General features: G+C 42.0%; 1 protein-coding gene across 1 annotated transcript in view; it reads left to right on the top strand.

The window, feature by feature from the left end:
• Nucleotides 1–17,201, top strand: part of fut8b (fucosyltransferase 8b (alpha (1,6) fucosyltransferase)) — a 77,671-nt gene extending 60,470 nt beyond the window's left edge. Inside the window, exons 6-10 of the mRNA XM_034527891.1 lie at nucleotides 2,260–2,497; nucleotides 8,146–8,392; nucleotides 13,729–13,905; nucleotides 14,079–14,229; nucleotides 15,387–17,201. Coding sequence (XP_034383782.1) covers nucleotides 2,260–2,497; nucleotides 8,146–8,392; nucleotides 13,729–13,905; nucleotides 14,079–14,229; nucleotides 15,387–15,725 — 1,152 coding nt within the window. The 3' untranslated portion in view covers nucleotides 15,726–17,201. The remainder of the gene's footprint in view (nucleotides 1–2,259; nucleotides 2,498–8,145; nucleotides 8,393–13,728; nucleotides 13,906–14,078; nucleotides 14,230–15,386) is intronic.
• Nucleotides 17,202–17,827: the final 626 nt, after the last annotated feature.

Below are 17,827 nucleotides of genomic sequence, written 5' to 3'. Positions count from 1 at the left end.
TTCCTTCTCCTCCCTCTCTTCCTCTTCCTCGCCTGGTAGTGTGTGATAGGCAGAGTTAGCCGGTGGGTGCCGGGCGGCCTGATTACTGTGAACCATCCACAGCTGCAGCAGCCTAATGAGGAAAACACTCCCATCAGCCAGTAATTGCTGTTTAGGAAGCTGGTTGGCACCAGCGTTGCCGAGCCGCTCAGACCGGCTGCCGAGCGAATCACAAACCGCCCGGCGACCCATCGACAACACCGCATGTGTCACTCTGTTGCTTCCCACTTTTTTACGCAAAAATGAAAACTTCTTGTTTCTCTCATTTGGCGTTTTTCCCCCTCAGACTGTAAGATATTAAAGCTAACTTAAGAATGATGAATGAGAGTGAGTGAAGTAGGAATAGAATCGGAGAGAAAAGAATATGAGGATATAGGGTGGTAGAACATAGGAGGGGAGAGAGAGCGAGAGAGAGAGAGAGAGAGAGAGAGGAAAGGTTGGTACGGAGGCTAACTCTGACACACCGTGACCTCACAACAACACTGCTCTCCATAGACCAATCAGAGTAAACCAAATCATATCCAATGTAAAGAAATCCCAACTTAAAGCAGATAGACATAGATTAGAATGTTATCTGGTCATAAAATGAGAGTATGAATTTGAATGTCTCTCTTGTTGGAAAACCAAAGCAGACACAGATCCTGACTAAACACAGTCTGTGTCCACAAATTGGCAAAGAAGGAAGAATCTTGGCAACCAAGAGAAACACACACACAGTGTAATGTGATCTGTTTGGATGTGATTGGAGAAGTGATTACTGAGTGAATGTTTTTGTTACTACATACTATCCATTACTGTTAACTGGAGATTCATTTGAATCCTGTTCCCCTTCATCCTTCCCCTTTCATCAACACACACACACACATACATTGCTGGGATTTGTACCAAACAAAGAGTTTTTTTTAAGTCTCTTTAGTATGATGTTTAGTCTAGAACATCAATATTTAATTGTAAATGGTATGTGACACACATTTTGCCTTTAACAAAAACTGTGCCTCCTCCCATTCGATAATTACAGTCCGCTATATTGTGGTTTCAATAAATTGTGCAGACCTAGCCTTGAATTGAAAAGGGATAAATAATGAGAAGAAAAGAGATTACAGACAACAAAAAAGAGATTAATGAAGAATATATATAAAAGGATAAGGCTGAGGATTGTGTTTATTGCCAATAAATACCAAAAGACCAAATCCAATGAATCCATCTCTCAATCATTTCCATCCTCCCCCTGTCATTGGCACGCTGCCCTGAGCGCTTTGGCTCCTACTGACAACTTCAATCTTAAAAAGCTGGTCACAAATATATAGTTTTTTGCTGCAGATCAGTCATTTCTTGTAAATGTTACTCAAACAGGGGCAAATACTGCATTTTCTGGGTACTATATTCGGCCAACTGTTGCTATGTCCCAGTGCAACAGCACAATGTATGTGTACAATTTAAATTGAACTACTGTGGCTTCATACTATTGAAGAAATATGCCACTCGGTGTGGTTCATTTATGTGTTTTTAATGTTTCGACAACAATCGTGTATCTATTTCAGGCTTTGACTGCACAGACAATACTTGTTATCAAAGCATTTACAAAATATAGAACATCACCAGTTGTATACTTAAACAATAAGAATGAAAGAGGCGGGAGCAAAAATATGGAAAAAGTTAGTAAGAGAGTCACGGAGGAAGAAGTCTTTTCTTCTTCCTCCGTGACTCTCTTACTAACTTCTTCCAAAAACAAACTGGCAGGTAAAGAGGGAGAGAGGCGAACGGAGAACTTGGAGCAAAGTGGCGTATGAGACATGCAGGCAAAGGGAACAAACTAAACAATATCAGCAATGTGTGATTACAAGTCAGAGAGCAGGGCTTTGAGAGATACAAGAAATCTCTCCCCAAACTCATCCGAGACTGCACCGATCTTTCCTTATTCAAATCGCAAATCAAAACCCACCTGTTCAGAACTGTTTTTAATGTGTGATTGTTTGTTTTTGTTTTCTTTCTTATCAGGGTCCGAGCGACTCAAAAGTCCCTATTTATTTGTTTTATTTGTTCTACCTGTATTTTAGCTATTCTTATTTATTTATTTTTAGCTTTTAGGATGTTTTAATTATGTGAAGTGTCTTTGAGTATTATGAAAAGCGCTATATAAATTAAATGCATTATTATTATTATTATTATTATTATTATTAATAAAAGATGTTGAAACATTCCTTCCTGTCCTTCTCCCAGAACCCCCCAGACTGCAGTAAGGCCAGGAAACTGGTGTGTAACATCAATAAGGGCTGTGGTTATGGCTGCCAGCTCCACCATGTCGTCTACTGCTTCATGATCGCGTATGGCACCGAGCGCACGCTCATCCTGGAGTCCCACAACTGGCGCTACGCCCCCGGCGGCTGGGAGACCGTCTTCCTGCCCGTCAGTAACACCTGCACTGACCGCTCCGGGGCCACCACTGGACACTGGTCGGGTAGGTAAACACACCGGCACACGCATGCCATCACCATTGTGAGCCGCATGCAGCCACGGCCTCAGTGCTGCCTGCAAACGACTATAATTGGTCGCTTAATAATCAAATAACCTGTGTTGTCTTTTGGTCTATCTCTGCTAAAAGTTTGGCTCTGCCAGGTTCAATCTTTTGTGCTGCTACAGCGAAAGCAAAGTGTGAATTCCCTGGCTAAGCAGGACTGTGCAACTCCTGTTAAAGCACGTTGGCAGCCAATGAAGCAGCAGCAGCAGGTTACTGTTCAAAGGTTGCCGTGCCAAGAAATCCAGTGACAGGCTAGATTAGAGGCGGAGGAGGTTGCTCTAGGTTTGAGAGTCAAGGGGGAAATCAAATATAATAGAGTAATTGGTTGAAATATACCATTACCAAATCTCAGTATCTATCTCCTCTTTCGTACAAAATCTATTATTCAGATTCTAAGTAAAATGCTTCAACAGCGACACCTGCAGGACATGCGAGAAGTGAAAGGGCAGTCTGTGTGAAGGGGTGGTGGGCCAGAGGAGGACGGGCACCCGCTGTCTTCCTTAGGGCAGGCTTTCTTATCTCAATTATTTCAACTTAATTTGTTCCATGCTAATTGGTTGTTCGCCACAATGATGCTTCCATGAAGGACGCTCCAACCAAACAACAGCCAGAAGACAATATTGGCATTGCGTTCGTCCAATGACAGTTTCCAAATTTCATCTTGAGTTCTCTGACACTGTAATGTGTGTGTGAGTGTGATGATCTGCAAAGGCAGTAAAGCGATAGAGTTACACCATGGCGTTATTGTGGAATTGGATACAGCGCCGCCACTCAACCATTATTCCAATGTTTCTGGTGGCCACAGATGGTATTACAACACAAATGGAAAAGAGGTGGAGCAGGTTGTTCCTTCTCTATTTTTGAGAGTAAAGGGGGAGATCAAATATACAAAGAACACATTCCCCAAAGACCATCTGTAAAACTGTTGACAGGACTCCTCTAGCTTTACACGTGGTTAAATATTACTCCATAGGGGTTTAATCTTTTTTAAATGTTTCAAAAGCCCAGACAAGTCATTTTTTAGGAATGACTTCACTCCTGTGTCTGAGCATGCTACCCACCTTTGTGTTGGGTCTTGGAAACAAGGATGCTTGCAAGGTTGAAGCAAAAGCTGTATGTATGTAGAATGTATGTGTCAGTCCTGATTATCTATAATAATAATATAATGAAGCTCATGTTTATGTGTACCTGGTCTCAGTATACCTGAGACTGATCGCTGCGCTTGTTTGTGCGGAAATGCATCTCCTGCTAATGCACACGCAGCAGAATCATTGATGAATGAGATTGCACATGGGTATGAGTGGATATTGTCATTTGTATATGATTAATGGATAGTTTTACAGTATAGGTGTGTTTTGCGTTTGTTAAGCTGACAGAACCAAAGATCAGTGATGATTTGGAGGTTTCACTATGATGCCTGCCTCTCTCTCTCTCTCCCTCTCCATCACTTTCTTTGTCATTGCTTTCTTGTTCTTATCGCTGCATAGTTTCAGCTCTATATATTTCTCATATTGCTGCATTTGACTTGTGCTCTCCTGGGCTCTCCCTTCTTATCTCCTGCTCTCCTTAAGCATTCCCTTTCTTATTCTCCTGCCTTTCATGTGTCCTTTCCCACTATCTAATGTCTTTCTCTGGCGTCTGTCTTACACACAGCATCCTATAGATCCATATAAGCCTTGTGGCTGCTCGCAGTCCACAGTCAACTACAAATGCCACTCCCCAGGCCTTCCAGCATTATGAATTTTTATCCTTATAAGTTTGGTCATTTGCAGAGGCAGTATTTTTTGCTGACCAAGCCAGCTAACAAGCCAAGCATAGCAAATGTGAGCCTGTTGGGTTCTTGGCTTCTCCTGTGGTCATGCCTGTTTTAACAGGGTAGGTCCAATCATTCCTTGGGACACTCAGCCACAACAGGATACTATAACCTTGGATTAATAGATATACATTGATTATCTCACTAATTAAGTGGAATGTTTGCCCATGCCAGTACAATTAACGTGTTTGGATGTTTGCCAATGTTACAGTATATGATTGGCCTTTTAGTCAATGATTAGCCAGTGTGTATTACCTACCATGCAAATGCCTTGAGATGATAAAGGTTTGCATTGTGCCAGAATGGCTGTGGGCTTTGCAACTTCGGGACATCGTCATTCTCAAATTGTGTTCCACATTGGCCACATAGGCCACCAACCCATTAGAGAAGTGACAAGTGTTCTATACTTTTACACTATACAGTGTTTGCCTTTTGTTTGCCTAACCTTGTGTTTATGTGGGAAATTGACCTTTTATTGACATTTTATGTAGCAGCCCTATCATTTATCTTAACATGGTTTGCCCACTTTCTTTTGAGTGTTTTCCCTAGGATGTGAGTTATTCATAGACATATTCATAGAAAAAGGGATGCATGGTATATGCATCTGTGACAAGGTCAAAGATAGTGATAGTCTTTACAGGGCCTGCTGATGTTCTTCCCTCAAATGGGAAGTGGGGAAAAGAAAACATTACAAGAAAATCCACATTTAATTACAGTTATCATAAAATACAGGGTGCCCCTCTAGGATTAGGTTTTTGTGAGAAAAATCAGTTTTTCTACAAAACATTGTTCTGATTCAACCAGAGAACCATAGGTCCAAAACTTTCAACATTGTCAAAACTCAAAGAACCTGACAATAACTTTGATTAAATAAAATACAATCGGAAGTTGGTAAGCTAGGGACCGCAATCACAAAACAATTATTTGTTATTCGATTATGATTATGTAATGGGAATATGGATAAAGATTGACCCACCTTTTCTCTTGGGACTTGATACTGGATATTAGTGCCGATTCAGTTCCGACATTTTAGTTCTCACACCAAAACAATCATTTTTGCCTCAATAACACACAGTTTACATTAGTTTGGAAATATGACTACAAATCTGAACAGACAATCAATACAAGTGTACTTTGGACACATGTCGGTCAACACCAATAGAAAAGTAAGAAGTTTCCAACCCAGCCCTTGTGTCTATTTATGTTTCTGTTTTACTACAGCGTTCTGTTCAATGCACAGCACGAGAGAGCTTCTAGCACCACCTCACAGGCCTGGTAAAACAGACTAAATTCTGAACACACAATTCAGAAACTCGTCTCCTTGTGGCATAATGGTTCGTTGATCAAAGAGCTAATTTGCCAAAGAGAGTGTATTCCTTTGAGCTTCTCTGTAGAGATATTACTGCCTTATGAGTGAGTCTGAGAGCAGCAGAGGAAACATAATGTTCCCTGCCATGTAAAGACTGGAACAAGAGTTGTCCAAGTTCATAAACCCCATCTCAAATGTATTATGAATGGAAAGACAACGTATTGTGTGTCTGTATAGTGTCACTCATGGTTTTCCAGTAGCTGTGTTAAACTTGTGCAATATGTATGAGGGGACGTATGCATAGGCTTAAAATACAGTGGAGGAATTCCGTGTCAGTTCAGACATATGCGCTTTAAGGCGCATACTGGAAAAATATGCCGATGCTTTGGAGTTGAGATGCAATTTTAAAAGAGCTTTGTGATCTAATTAAGTAGCTGTGTGTACTGAGACTTACTGCATCTCAGTACATTTATGCCAGGAAGTGCAGGCCTCCAAATATGCCCGTTTCCCCTTATGTGAATCATGCCAATGCTGTTATATAAGCAAAAACAGGCCTGGGAATATTTTATCTGTTCAATATTTAATGCTTCTACCAATTTATATTCAGTTCATGTTCAGGCATTCGCACACATAAATTGAAGCTTCTGTTTCTGTCCTTGTTTTTCACATGTTTTTTATGTACCCTTTCTGTGAAAGGCCATTTTTAATGACTCATTATGCCATTTAGTTGGAAGTGTGTTGTGTATGTGTGTTATCAGCTGTATTGGGGCCTGTCTGTAGCAGTTGGAGAAGCCACTTTAGTCTGAAAGAACATAGGCCTTAAACCTGTTTTTTGTGTAAATCAGGGGTTTACTCACACACGGACCAAAAAAGACTGAAAGTGAGTGAAGGTTTTGTCTGCCGGCCATATATATCCCTTCTGGTGCGATGAGATTAGCTAGTGCTCTTGGCGTGTCTGTTTGTGTGTGTGTGAATACACATTTCTTTTTATTGTTGTTTTACCGTTGTCGGTGTTGGATCACCTTTTTTTCCATTCTGATCACAAGACCCCGTGCATGCATGTTTATGTGTGTGTATTATCACGAGTATTTCAGTGGGCGGGTACATGCGTGTTCATGGACCGTTGGCCTTGATGTATATGGAGGTCTGGCAGTTCACGGGGGCCGTCTTCTGCCCAGAAAGGTGACCTTTGTAATCAGCCCTGAGCTTCTGCCAAGCAGGACTCAGCCTGAAGGCGCCAATGCCAGACCAACAGCCGCTCCCATTCAATTCAATTCCATCTATTTTGTTTAGCCCAAAATCACAAATTACTAATTTGCCTCAGAGGGCTTTACAATCTGTACACATACGACATCCTGTGTCCCGGGACCTCACATCGGCACTGGAAAAACTCCCCCAAAAGAACCCTTTGACGGGGATAAAAAGGGAAGAAACCTGAGGGAGAGCAACAGAGGAGGATCCCTCTGGATGGACAGAATCCCCCATCACCCCACCCCTCTAACCCAGGGCCTTATACAACCTTGATAGAAAGGAGCTTACCTTGGCCTTTAAACAAGGACGGGCAAAGAGCAGCTGTCAATCACAAAAGCTGGACTCATAGGGGTTGGGGGATTTGTATATATGCTGGACAGAACATGAATGACTGTAATAGTGATGATGAATAACACTGAAAAATCACACTGCATCACAACATAATATTTTATTTCGACAGAGTAACATATTGTTTAGTAAGTTCAGTAAAAAAGAGACTGAAAGGTTCAGTGAACCCATAGATGTTAGTCAGTGGCTACAGTTATTTGACAGAAAGGTATGCTGACAACTTGCTGATGTCTCCAAACTCCATATAGTTTCAAACTGAAAAGTTTATCTTACGGAAACGGGTATCATGTCACAACTTAAAATAAGTCTGTGGCTTTCTTAATCCTAAACATAGGATACAAGCTCTGAAGCCAAGTCACTCAAGTCAATTTTATTGACAGTGAAAATCCCAAATCTTAAAGAGCTTTACAATCTGCCGCTCCCTCTATCCTGAGAACCTGGGCTTTAATAAGGAAGCCGCCTATAGTCAATCTGCACAAAATGAATCACCAACGATGTTAATCATATATTAATCACTTAAGTCCTTATCGACCAAAACATGTCAAACATTTGCTGGTTTCACCTTCTCAAATGTGGTTAGTTGCTGCTTTTCTCTTTGTTGTGTCATTGCAAACGGAACATCGTTGAGTTTTGGTCTGAACTTTCAAAACAAGCAATTTGAAGACATAATGAGCATGACTTTCTTGTTTCTGCTATATTATAAGTTAATCAATTGTTATATAGATTAAGATAGATATTTGTTTAAATTTGTCTAAACAAATGTTTGCATTAATGATAATGAACATAATCATTAGTCACAGCAGTGCTCATGTACGTTTTAAATGATGAGTGTCTTTTACTCAACCTTCCCCTCTTTGGACCATCCAGGAGAGGCCCACGATAAGGACGTCCAGGTTGTGGAGTTGCCGATAGTGGACAGTCTCCACCCCCGGCCCCCCTACTTGCCCCTGGCGATCCCTGAGGACCTGGCCCCACGCCTGCACCGCCTGCACGGCGACCCCTCCGTTTGGTGGGTGTCCCAGTTTGTCAAGTACCTGGTGCGACCGCAGACGTGGCTGGAGAACGAGATCCAGCAGACCACTGCCAAGCTGGGCTTCAAACACCCCATCATCGGGTGAGGGCCCTCATCTATCACTTCTCAGTGTGGCTTCCTTTGTTCCCTCCTTTGTCTGTGCTTATAAACACTTCAATGATAATGACTCTGTTACTTTAGCATTTCTCTATGATAAAGTTTGCAAAATGCTTCACAATCGAAGCAAACGCACAAGAAGAAGAAAACAAAAGACATCGCCATAAGGGCTGTGGTGGACTGCAAACGCTGCGTTTGTTGAGGTTAACGGGAGTAAGTAACCCAATCGAATGGAAGTGTTTAGTTGTGCTAATGTTCTACCTTTATTTACACTTTGAAGGTTTTTTTATTACTTCAGGCCTTTACACTAATACAGCTATATTATATATTAATTGCCGCTATTCATGCAACTTAATTAAAGAAATCTCATCATTCTCTTCTTTCTAATATTATCCTTTTTTTCATTCTGCCTTGTTTCATGTATTAATGTCTCCATGAGGGTTTTCAGTCTCTAGGCAAATCCAATTAATGTAATACTGAAGACCTCCTTATCAGATATTATTGCAACGGCAATTGAATGGCTGAAAAGTATCTCTGACAGATTTTAATATGATTAAAACCAATCAAGACAAGCAGAGAGAAGCATATATTCTGTTAATGGTTGCATGGAAAACAGAAATGTCTTCAGTAGTCGTTGTTGATTAAAGGATAAGAATGGCTATGTTCTATATTGTTCTTATTGTCAACCAATCCCAAGGCATGAAGCTGGTTTCCAATCTTAGTCGATTGTGTTTAGTACTAATTATCAAACACTAACACAAAGTACAGCTGTAGATGATGAGAATGACGTTTGGTTTGCAGATATTTGGTCTTGAACAAATAAAAGAATGTACCTGATGATGGTGCTAAATTAAAGGATAAGGGAGCACCTCTGGGGAACATTAATGTACAGTTTTTCATGGCAATACATCCAATAGCTGCTGAGATATTTCAGTGGGGACCAAAGTGGTGGACTGGCTGACTGACCAGCATCGGCATCACCAGAGCCTTCCTTCTCTTTTAAACACCCACGGCCTTCTGCATTGCAACACAATGCACCTCGGTGAGCTGGTATCCGAGTGCAACACCTGGATATTACTTCTCAGGAAACTTGGCAGGTGCAGATGCCGTTTCCATAACAAACATGTCATTATCATGTCAGACTTCAGTCTTTTGATATCATCTGGGCTTTGATTGTGACCACCAGAGATTCTGCTCCCACAGCCGGAAACTTCTTCCAGTATCCACTATTGGAAAGTATTTTTCAGTATGAGGTGCTCAGTTCCCATGAGGGCCATCCCTTGTGGGAATGTATGCAGTCACAATACTGTATGGCTCTTTTGATAACAGCTCCTCTTTGAGCAGAACTTCACAACTGGATTAACTGAAATAATTCTCTGCACTTGTTTTAACCTCCTTGGTCTTGCAGAGGGATTAAAGGGATTTACTGTATTAGGATAATGAACATAATGACTGTAATCGCTCTTCCATGAGTCCACCTGCTTGGTAAAAGAAGTACTTTAAAATATACCTTAGGAGCTATATTGTAATAGTTTAGGGCTATCATTCTCAACATGACTCTCACATCCATAAGTTCATAGTCTCTTTTGCCAGCTTCTCGCTCTCATAACTCCTTACTCGCTACAAGCAATCGTCCTTACTTTTTCTGTCCTGCTCGGCTTAGTTCTGACTTTCTCTCGTTACACTCGTTTCCCGTCTCCTTCTTTCTTTTCTCATATGCTCTTCTCTTTGGTTTTTACCTCTCTGCCTTTCATCTTCCGGCAGCTTCCATCTCTTCCTCCCGGCTCTTTGACTCTCCTCCCCCTTTTATTCCTAAATTTAATTTTTTTTCTGTGACTCATCCCAACTTTATTATTCTTCCCGTCCTCTCGCATCCTTTCATTTGTGATCGTTGCTCTGTCTTCATATTGTTATATCTCCCTCGCATTCCCCAGGTGCACATCCCTACCCACAATGCACTTGCTCTCATGGTTTTACACACATCCCTATCACTGTTCTTTGTGTTTCCCACTCCACCACTCTCTATACACTCATATATCCCACCCTTTTCTCCCTCCATATCACTTGGGAAAGGCTTATTTAAATGATGTGCTGGGTAGAATAAAGTTTTCATCCCTCTTTTACCATCCCTGCTCAGCTCTTGATACATCCACTCCACTCTGCACTGATGTTGCAACAAAGTGCCTTTGCGCTTCTGTCAGCACTGTGGGGGAAGGCGATATGTGTGTGTGTGTGTGTGTGTGTATGGGAAAGTATGGGAGGAAGGGGGGGGACACTGAAAGAGATCCATAGTGTGAATGCAAGAGAGGGAGTTGCAACAGTGGGAGATGCAGGGGTTGATGGAGAGAGTACCAAGAGGAATAGAAAGGCAGCTTGTCCCAGAGCACCCAACAACCGCCAGCCGACCCCCACCAGCTCAGTCACCACCACTCTCTCCCTGCTGCTCTCTGAGGGCGTGAGATGCAGGAAGGCTGGAAGCCACCGACTGAAAGCAGCTATCAGCACAGCTCCACCCTGCCACCATTTAATGTGTCCTAATGAGGGGGAGGGAGAGAGAGGAGGGGAGAGAGAGGTTTACTATATATACTTTTATAATATCCAGTTTCAGGTCTATTGCAATACATTGTGTATATATTATATATATATGTGTATATATATATTAATAATAATAACAATGTTTTTGTTTTTTTTAATCAGATTATCTCTCAGAGTAAACACAATAAATAAATACATATATGAAATATGATATGATTCTAGGTCAGGTATTTCTTTATTCTTCACTTAGAATATTTCTGGTGAATAATCAGCATCTAATCTGCATTTATTATTTTTATTGAAACTTTCTAATGTTATAATGTTTCTAAGTGAGCGTTATAACAATAAACTGCAGTCATTGACATCTTCAGAACAAATACGGGTGCATGGGGACGACGTGATGTACAGACACCTTAATAAGACACTTTATGTTGGCCTTTCCTTTCATGTGTCACCCGTCTGTCTTTATGAAACAGTGACTGTAACGCTGACAGGTGTTTATGTCCTTCTGCAGCAAGCAGAGATGTAATATGGTCATTTCTTCGTCATAGGCCGCTGATTGGAATCAAGAGGTCAAATCATTTATTTAGTCTATATGTTATTGTCACCTACTGCCAGAATCAGCATTGCTGTGTCGAGTGTGGGTGTGTTTGATGTCTTTAATGCATTTTATTTTCGCCCACCATGAGGTGTGCACTGCTTTGCTAGTACACTATGAATAGAGAGAAATAGTGGGAGAGTTCTGGAGAGGGGTGGCAAAGGTTTGCTAAGCAATGCCTCAGCGTGGTCTCTGCTACTCTGGCAGAGAGAGAAAAGGGCAAGATAAAAAGAGAGTTCACAGGAACAAAAAAACAGACATAAAAGACATGAGGGAGCAGGAGAGATGGACCCTAACAAAGGATGAAAAAGCTTAGAGTCGAGACCTCTGTCTGATCAGAGACACCGAATAAAAGGTTCTGACACCTTGTAGCCCGCTCACCAGCTTGTCCTCTCTTTTGAGTTTTATTTACCACGGAAATAAAGGAGCTATTCCTGCTCCCACTGGTAAGAAATTAGGAACATCCTGTTTATTCCCTTACTCTGAACTTCTTACTTTGTCTACCTCATTCTCACAGAAGAGTTAGAGGCAGCCTTGAGGTTAGAGAAGTGATTTGAATCCATAAAGCAATTTAGAAATCCTGAATGGTGGACACCAAAGTGTCCTTAAAAAGGCTCCTGACCCCCGATATTGCAGCTCCTTAGTAAGCACTAGACGGCTGCTTGTATTGGGAAGCTCCCGGGTAGCACTCTATGAATGAAGTGCACATCTTGCCTCATTTGTTGAAGGATTGTAAAAGTTGAAAGGTTTTTCTCTAAAAGTTGAAAGGTTTTTCTCTTAGATTTTGAAATTGAATGTGCTCATCAAGGCCAGAAGTCACAATGCAGATGTGACCGGGTGGTTTTGAAATTGAATAGTTGTGGACAGCATAAAATAGTGTTTCAGCATCCATCAGTTTGAGGTCTGTGTGAGTATTCTCATCCATCTTTCCTAGTGTGTTCCAGCTGTGCTATTCCTCTCATATGTACAGCTGGTGACGGCAATCCCTCTTTGTCCTTGGTACTGCAAGCGATGGCGGAAAGGGTATTGAATGTTTATCTGTCGGTCAATTTTACTGTCTCTCTCTATTTCAGAGATTTCCTCTCTCTGTCACTGCTTGCCTTTTCAATTGTTGTTGAACGGAAAGATTTCCAAAGTACAGCATTCAAGTTGAAGTGCCTTCTTTTCTTTTTTTTTTACAATGAATACACAGCAAAAATCAAAAACTAGGTTCCCTCAATAAGGATAAAAAAACATACAGAACTATGATTTGCTAAGCTCACAAATTCCTTGGATATAAAATATTTTAATTATTCACTAGATTTTGGACTCTGATTTAAGCTTTAAAGCCCATGTTAGCATTTCTCCACCTGAGAAATATTGCCAAAGTAAGGCGGTTCTGAACAAAGCAGGATGCCAAGAAATGTATTCATACGTTCATTACTAGCATGTTGGACTATTATAATGCCAATACATTGGATAGGACCTCAACTAGTTTAGAGCTCCGCTGCCAGACTTTTAACAAAGACAAGGAAAAGATGGCAAATAACTCCAGTTTCATCTACCTAGCACTGGCTCCCCATTTCTTTTTTAATTTAGTTTAGGGACCTCTTACTCGCATACAAAGCTTTTTATGATATAGCACCTTCTTACTGAAACCAACAAGAGCCCTAATACTCTCCTACATTAGATATATAAGCTCTTTTAAATCAACTAAATACCTACTTATCCAAGCAGGCCTTTAATAAATGTAATATGTATAGAAGTGTATAAACGCCTTTTTCATGTGTTATTTGGGTTTAGATGGCTGTGTTTCTGAAAAAACTATAGATTTGCATGGCTCAGCAATAAAAAAAATGTAAAAGCCCCTACTTAAACGTAAATGATGGTTCTCAAGCTGTTCTGCTTTACAGTACAAACAAACATTGCTTCAGGGTGTAAAACAGGACGTTCTTGTAGAGGACACTGTAAGAAGCTCATATCCATCACAACACCCCTGACAGTTGCCAGTTGTGGTTCAATATCTTTATGGTAACTTAACAAAGGTCTCAATGTGAGAATAATGTTTCTTGGTGCATATTTAAAAAAAAAATTGAAATTGTTTTCAAAGTCCATAACTGTGTTAATAGACCCCACTAGCTTAGAGTTAATCACAATACCAGTCTGTGACCCTGTCTGTAACCCTGTCTGTGGCCCTGTCTGTCTGTAGAGTCCACGTGAGGAGGACGGACAAAGTGGGGACGGAGGCGGCCTTCCATCCCATAGAGGAGTACATGCTGCATGTGGAGGAGCAGTTCAAAATTCTGGCCAGACGTGTCCACATCGACAAGAAGCGAGTTTACCTGGCCACTGACGACCCCTCCCTGCTGCAGGAAGCCAAGACCAAGTCAGTGTTTGGGAGTGTGTGTGTGTGTGTGTGTGTGTGTGTGTGTGTGTGTGTGTGTGTGATGTGAGAGTGTGTTGATGCCCATTGTGATTCTGTCCAACTGATATGGGAGAGTATGTTTTTCTCTGTATTTTCTTTCATTTGACCTTCTCTTGACTTATGGTCCCTTCCAGGTATCCAGACTATGAGTTCATCAGTGATAACTCCATCTCGTGGTCGGCAGGCCTTCACAACCGCTACACTGAGAACTCTCTCAGAGGAGTCATCCTGGACATCCACTTCCTGTCTCAGACCGACTTTCTGGTCTGCACCTTCTCCTCACAGGTCAGTCCACTTTTCCACTCTAGTATTTCGATGACACTGAAGTTTGAGGAAAAGTTCAAGTTTATTTGACTTGAAGCAATGCAAGAAAAAAAAAACTTTAATGGGGACAAAATGGAAGAAACCTCAGGAAGAGCGACTAAGGAGGGACCCCTCTTCCAGGAGCTGGTGTGTGTCCAGAATAAACAACATATTACAATTATACAACAACAATGATATACAAAAGATGGAGCCAGGAGGATGTCAAGCATCTTCAAGGTGTCGGCAAACAGATAGAGCCTGAGCCGGGCAGCCTCCTCTCCACCATGTAACCTGGAAAGAGGAAAGGCTCCAAAACACACAGCAAGCAACCTCAAGTCCATCCTTCACTCAGACGGGAGAACAAAAACACACAGAGGGAGGGAGGGAGGGAGGGAGGGAGGGAGCGGGGAGAACTAGGCTTAAATAATACATTGAGAATGAGACCAACCTGCCAGCCAAATAAATAATGAAAGAGTAAACAATTAATTGAACGTCAAGGCTAAAACATGAGTTCTGAGTTTGGATGTATCGGCTTGCACAGAATCAGCCTGGTTGATGTCCACAGGGAGGTTTTTCTTCAGAGGAAGAGGATGTGATGGGACAGACCGGAGCCCTGTATTGGAGTATTAGGTTTACACATTTTGATTTGTGTCTGCCAATAGACCAAGTTTCCAGTTTGTCACAAGGCAATCCAGAACGTTTTTTGGTAATCACAAATCGTGTGATCGTCAACAACCTCATTGTCCCATTTTCAGTCAGATGATTCAAAGCCTATTTATTACGGCTTTGACATTACAACGGCATTCGTCTTCCATTATCCTGATCATCTCAGCTTCAAAAGTGCTGTTTAATAGTGAGTTATAACGTGGAGTGATCGGGCTTTCTGCCAGCCCTAAAAATAAAGTGTGAGCCACATATTTCATATTCACACTCTGTCTTTAATAGTTCACTGCAAGGATCTGACTGGAATGAGTTAGCCCTGTTTTACCATGACTGAAACGAAAAGAGTTTGTCTTAGTGAGAAGTCCTTTTGTCCCTCTAACAGCATGTTCTCTCGCCTCTACAGCCTTGTTATCAAGACAAATACATGCACATTTATGGATTTAAGAAAATAATCCCCTGCTCTGTTTCTGTCTCAGGTCTGCCGTGTGGCCTATGAGATTATGCAGACGCTGCATCCAGACGCTTCCTCCTACTTCTATTCCTTGGATGACATTTACTACTTTGGAGGTCAGAACGCCCACAACCAGATCGCCATTTACCCCCACCAGCCGCGCGACAGCGAAGACATTCCCCTGGAGCCCGGAGACGTGATCGGCGTGGCCGGCAACCACTGGGACGGATACTCCAAAGGCATCAACCGCAAACTGGGCCGCACTGGCCTCTACCCTTCCTACAAGGTCAAAGAGAAAATCGAGACAGTGAAGTACCCAACGTACCCCGAGGCAGACAAACTGCTCAACCCTCAAAAGAAGTAAAAGAGGAAATGAAAATAAAAGAAGAGAAGGAGCGAGGATAAACACGCAGACTCCGATTCCAGGGAAGGAGGCTGCTTTTGTACAGAAGAGAGATGCGTACTTAGCGCGCTAAGCTAGGAAGAAAAGAAAACGCCTGTACCCAGGGGTGATAGGAATGCACTGTGTGTGTGTGTGTGTGTGTGTGTGTGTGTGTGTGTGTGTGTGTGTGTGTGTGTGTGTGTGTGTGTGTGTGTGTGTGTGTGTGTGTGTGTGTGTGTGTGTGTGTGTGTGTGTGTGTGTGTGTGTGTGTGTGTGTGTGTGTGTGTGTGTGTGTGTGTGTGTGTGTGCGCGCACTTGTGTAAATGCCTGCACGTACGACAGGCTATGGAAGACTTGCACCCTACCACTACTCCCCCTGCCCCGGAGCTCTGACTTCGGGTCTGTAGAGATGTAGACATGAACATTGATTTTAACTAAAGCAAGAAAACAATTAAACTCTACACAACTGACCGAGCTCGCTCTTCCGAGACAAGACTGGGGCTACTGTAAGACTCGCACACCCCTGAGTGAGCTTTGAATCAATTACAGAAAAAAAGATGACAAACTGGAAAAAAAAAAGTGTTTTGATTTTTATTTAATTATTTGTCAGTGGTTTAGATTCTAATCTTGCCTTTTTTCCTCCTGTTTTTTGTTTTTTCTTTGTTTACTGAATGTACTGTATCCTCTTCTTGCCATGCTCACCGCTGACACCCCCCACCACCCCTTCACACCCCCACCCCCTCTCCTCCTGCTCCACTCACTGTGCTTCCTCCATCTTGTCTCTACATGTGCAATTAATTTTAAAATACCATATTGTGCTTTTATCGAGTGTTTTTAAACGGTCTTAATTTTGTGCGTGTGGGGCTTGTGCATTGTATACTGTACAGTGTGTGTGTGTGTGTGTGCGCGTGTGTGAATGGATGTGCGCGTGATTAAAGTGTGCCTGTGTGTGCTGTTTAAGTCTAACGGGCCACGTCACGACCTGGTGCCTGATTACTCATGAACAGTGTGTTTTTATTTCTGGCTTTCCTCCTGACGGAGCCTGGCAGTGACAGCGGGGACTGTCCTCAGCCCCCCCAGCACTTGGAACAATGGTGGGCTCCAGTCACGCGGCCGGGGACCTCTAGTTAACAATGGTAAGACTATGTGGAGGACGGTGCACTCATGTTGCACACACACAGACACAGGAGCCGTCCCGAGGCTCACCAAAAGAAGCACTCCATCGAGATAATGTCCTTTTCGGCATCTCTGCTGTCTCTTCTGTCCATCTATTTGTTTTTTTTATTACTTTTAACATTGCTGTTTTAAAATAAATGAGAAAATATGCCTATGTTTCGAAACAATAATGCTATGTCATATCGCACTCAAGTCACCATCATTTCTTTTTCTCCATAACTTATGTTCTTGGGCATTGTCTTTGATAACCACAGATTGAATAAACTTGAGAAACCAACAAGGCATTTTGTTCTGTTCAGTCTGATTCTGTTCGCCATCTGCTCCTCCATCCCTCAACCGGCGACACCTGCTTGTTCAATCAGGCGGAACATGCTTCAACTACTTTACACGTATTCCAAACTGGGAATCAAGCCTTATTTTAATATTTGAAGAGTTCATTTCCTGAAGGGTATCTATCTATTTTTGAAGAGTAAAAGTCATTACCTGAAGTTCATCTTTTGATATCTCTGTGAAAAGGAGAACCCTGCCTCTGAAATCTTTTGGCATCCAGGATAAGAGCTACACTCATTCCTTCAGTAGTTTGTTTTATAAATCATTCAGTTTAGAGTGTGAATCTATTTCTGAGTCATTACAGAGTAAAAACTCTTAAATCGCTCTTTGATTTACATTTGAAACTGAAGAGCGAGATCAGTACCGTCACATAGACATAACAATTCTTCATTTAGATATTCCTCGTGACAGCGACATGACATTTCTGCACCAAATACCAAACATGTCTCCCGTGTGGAGCCAAAACCTACCCGCAGACTTCCTGCTCTCGTCGACTGTCCCACTTCCTACTTCCTGCATGTCTGAGTCGTTTATGCTCTTGTTCCGTGTGTCTTATTTATGGGCTGTCTTGTTACTTC

This window comes from Cyclopterus lumpus, chromosome 24, assembly GCF_009769545.1.
Source record: "Cyclopterus lumpus isolate fCycLum1 chromosome 24, fCycLum1.pri, whole genome shotgun sequence".
NCBI classification, from domain to species: domain Eukaryota; kingdom Metazoa; phylum Chordata; class Actinopteri; order Perciformes; family Cyclopteridae; genus Cyclopterus; species Cyclopterus lumpus.
Note: the sequence above shows the minus strand (reverse complement) of the source record. Positions and strands in the feature narration are given on the sequence as shown.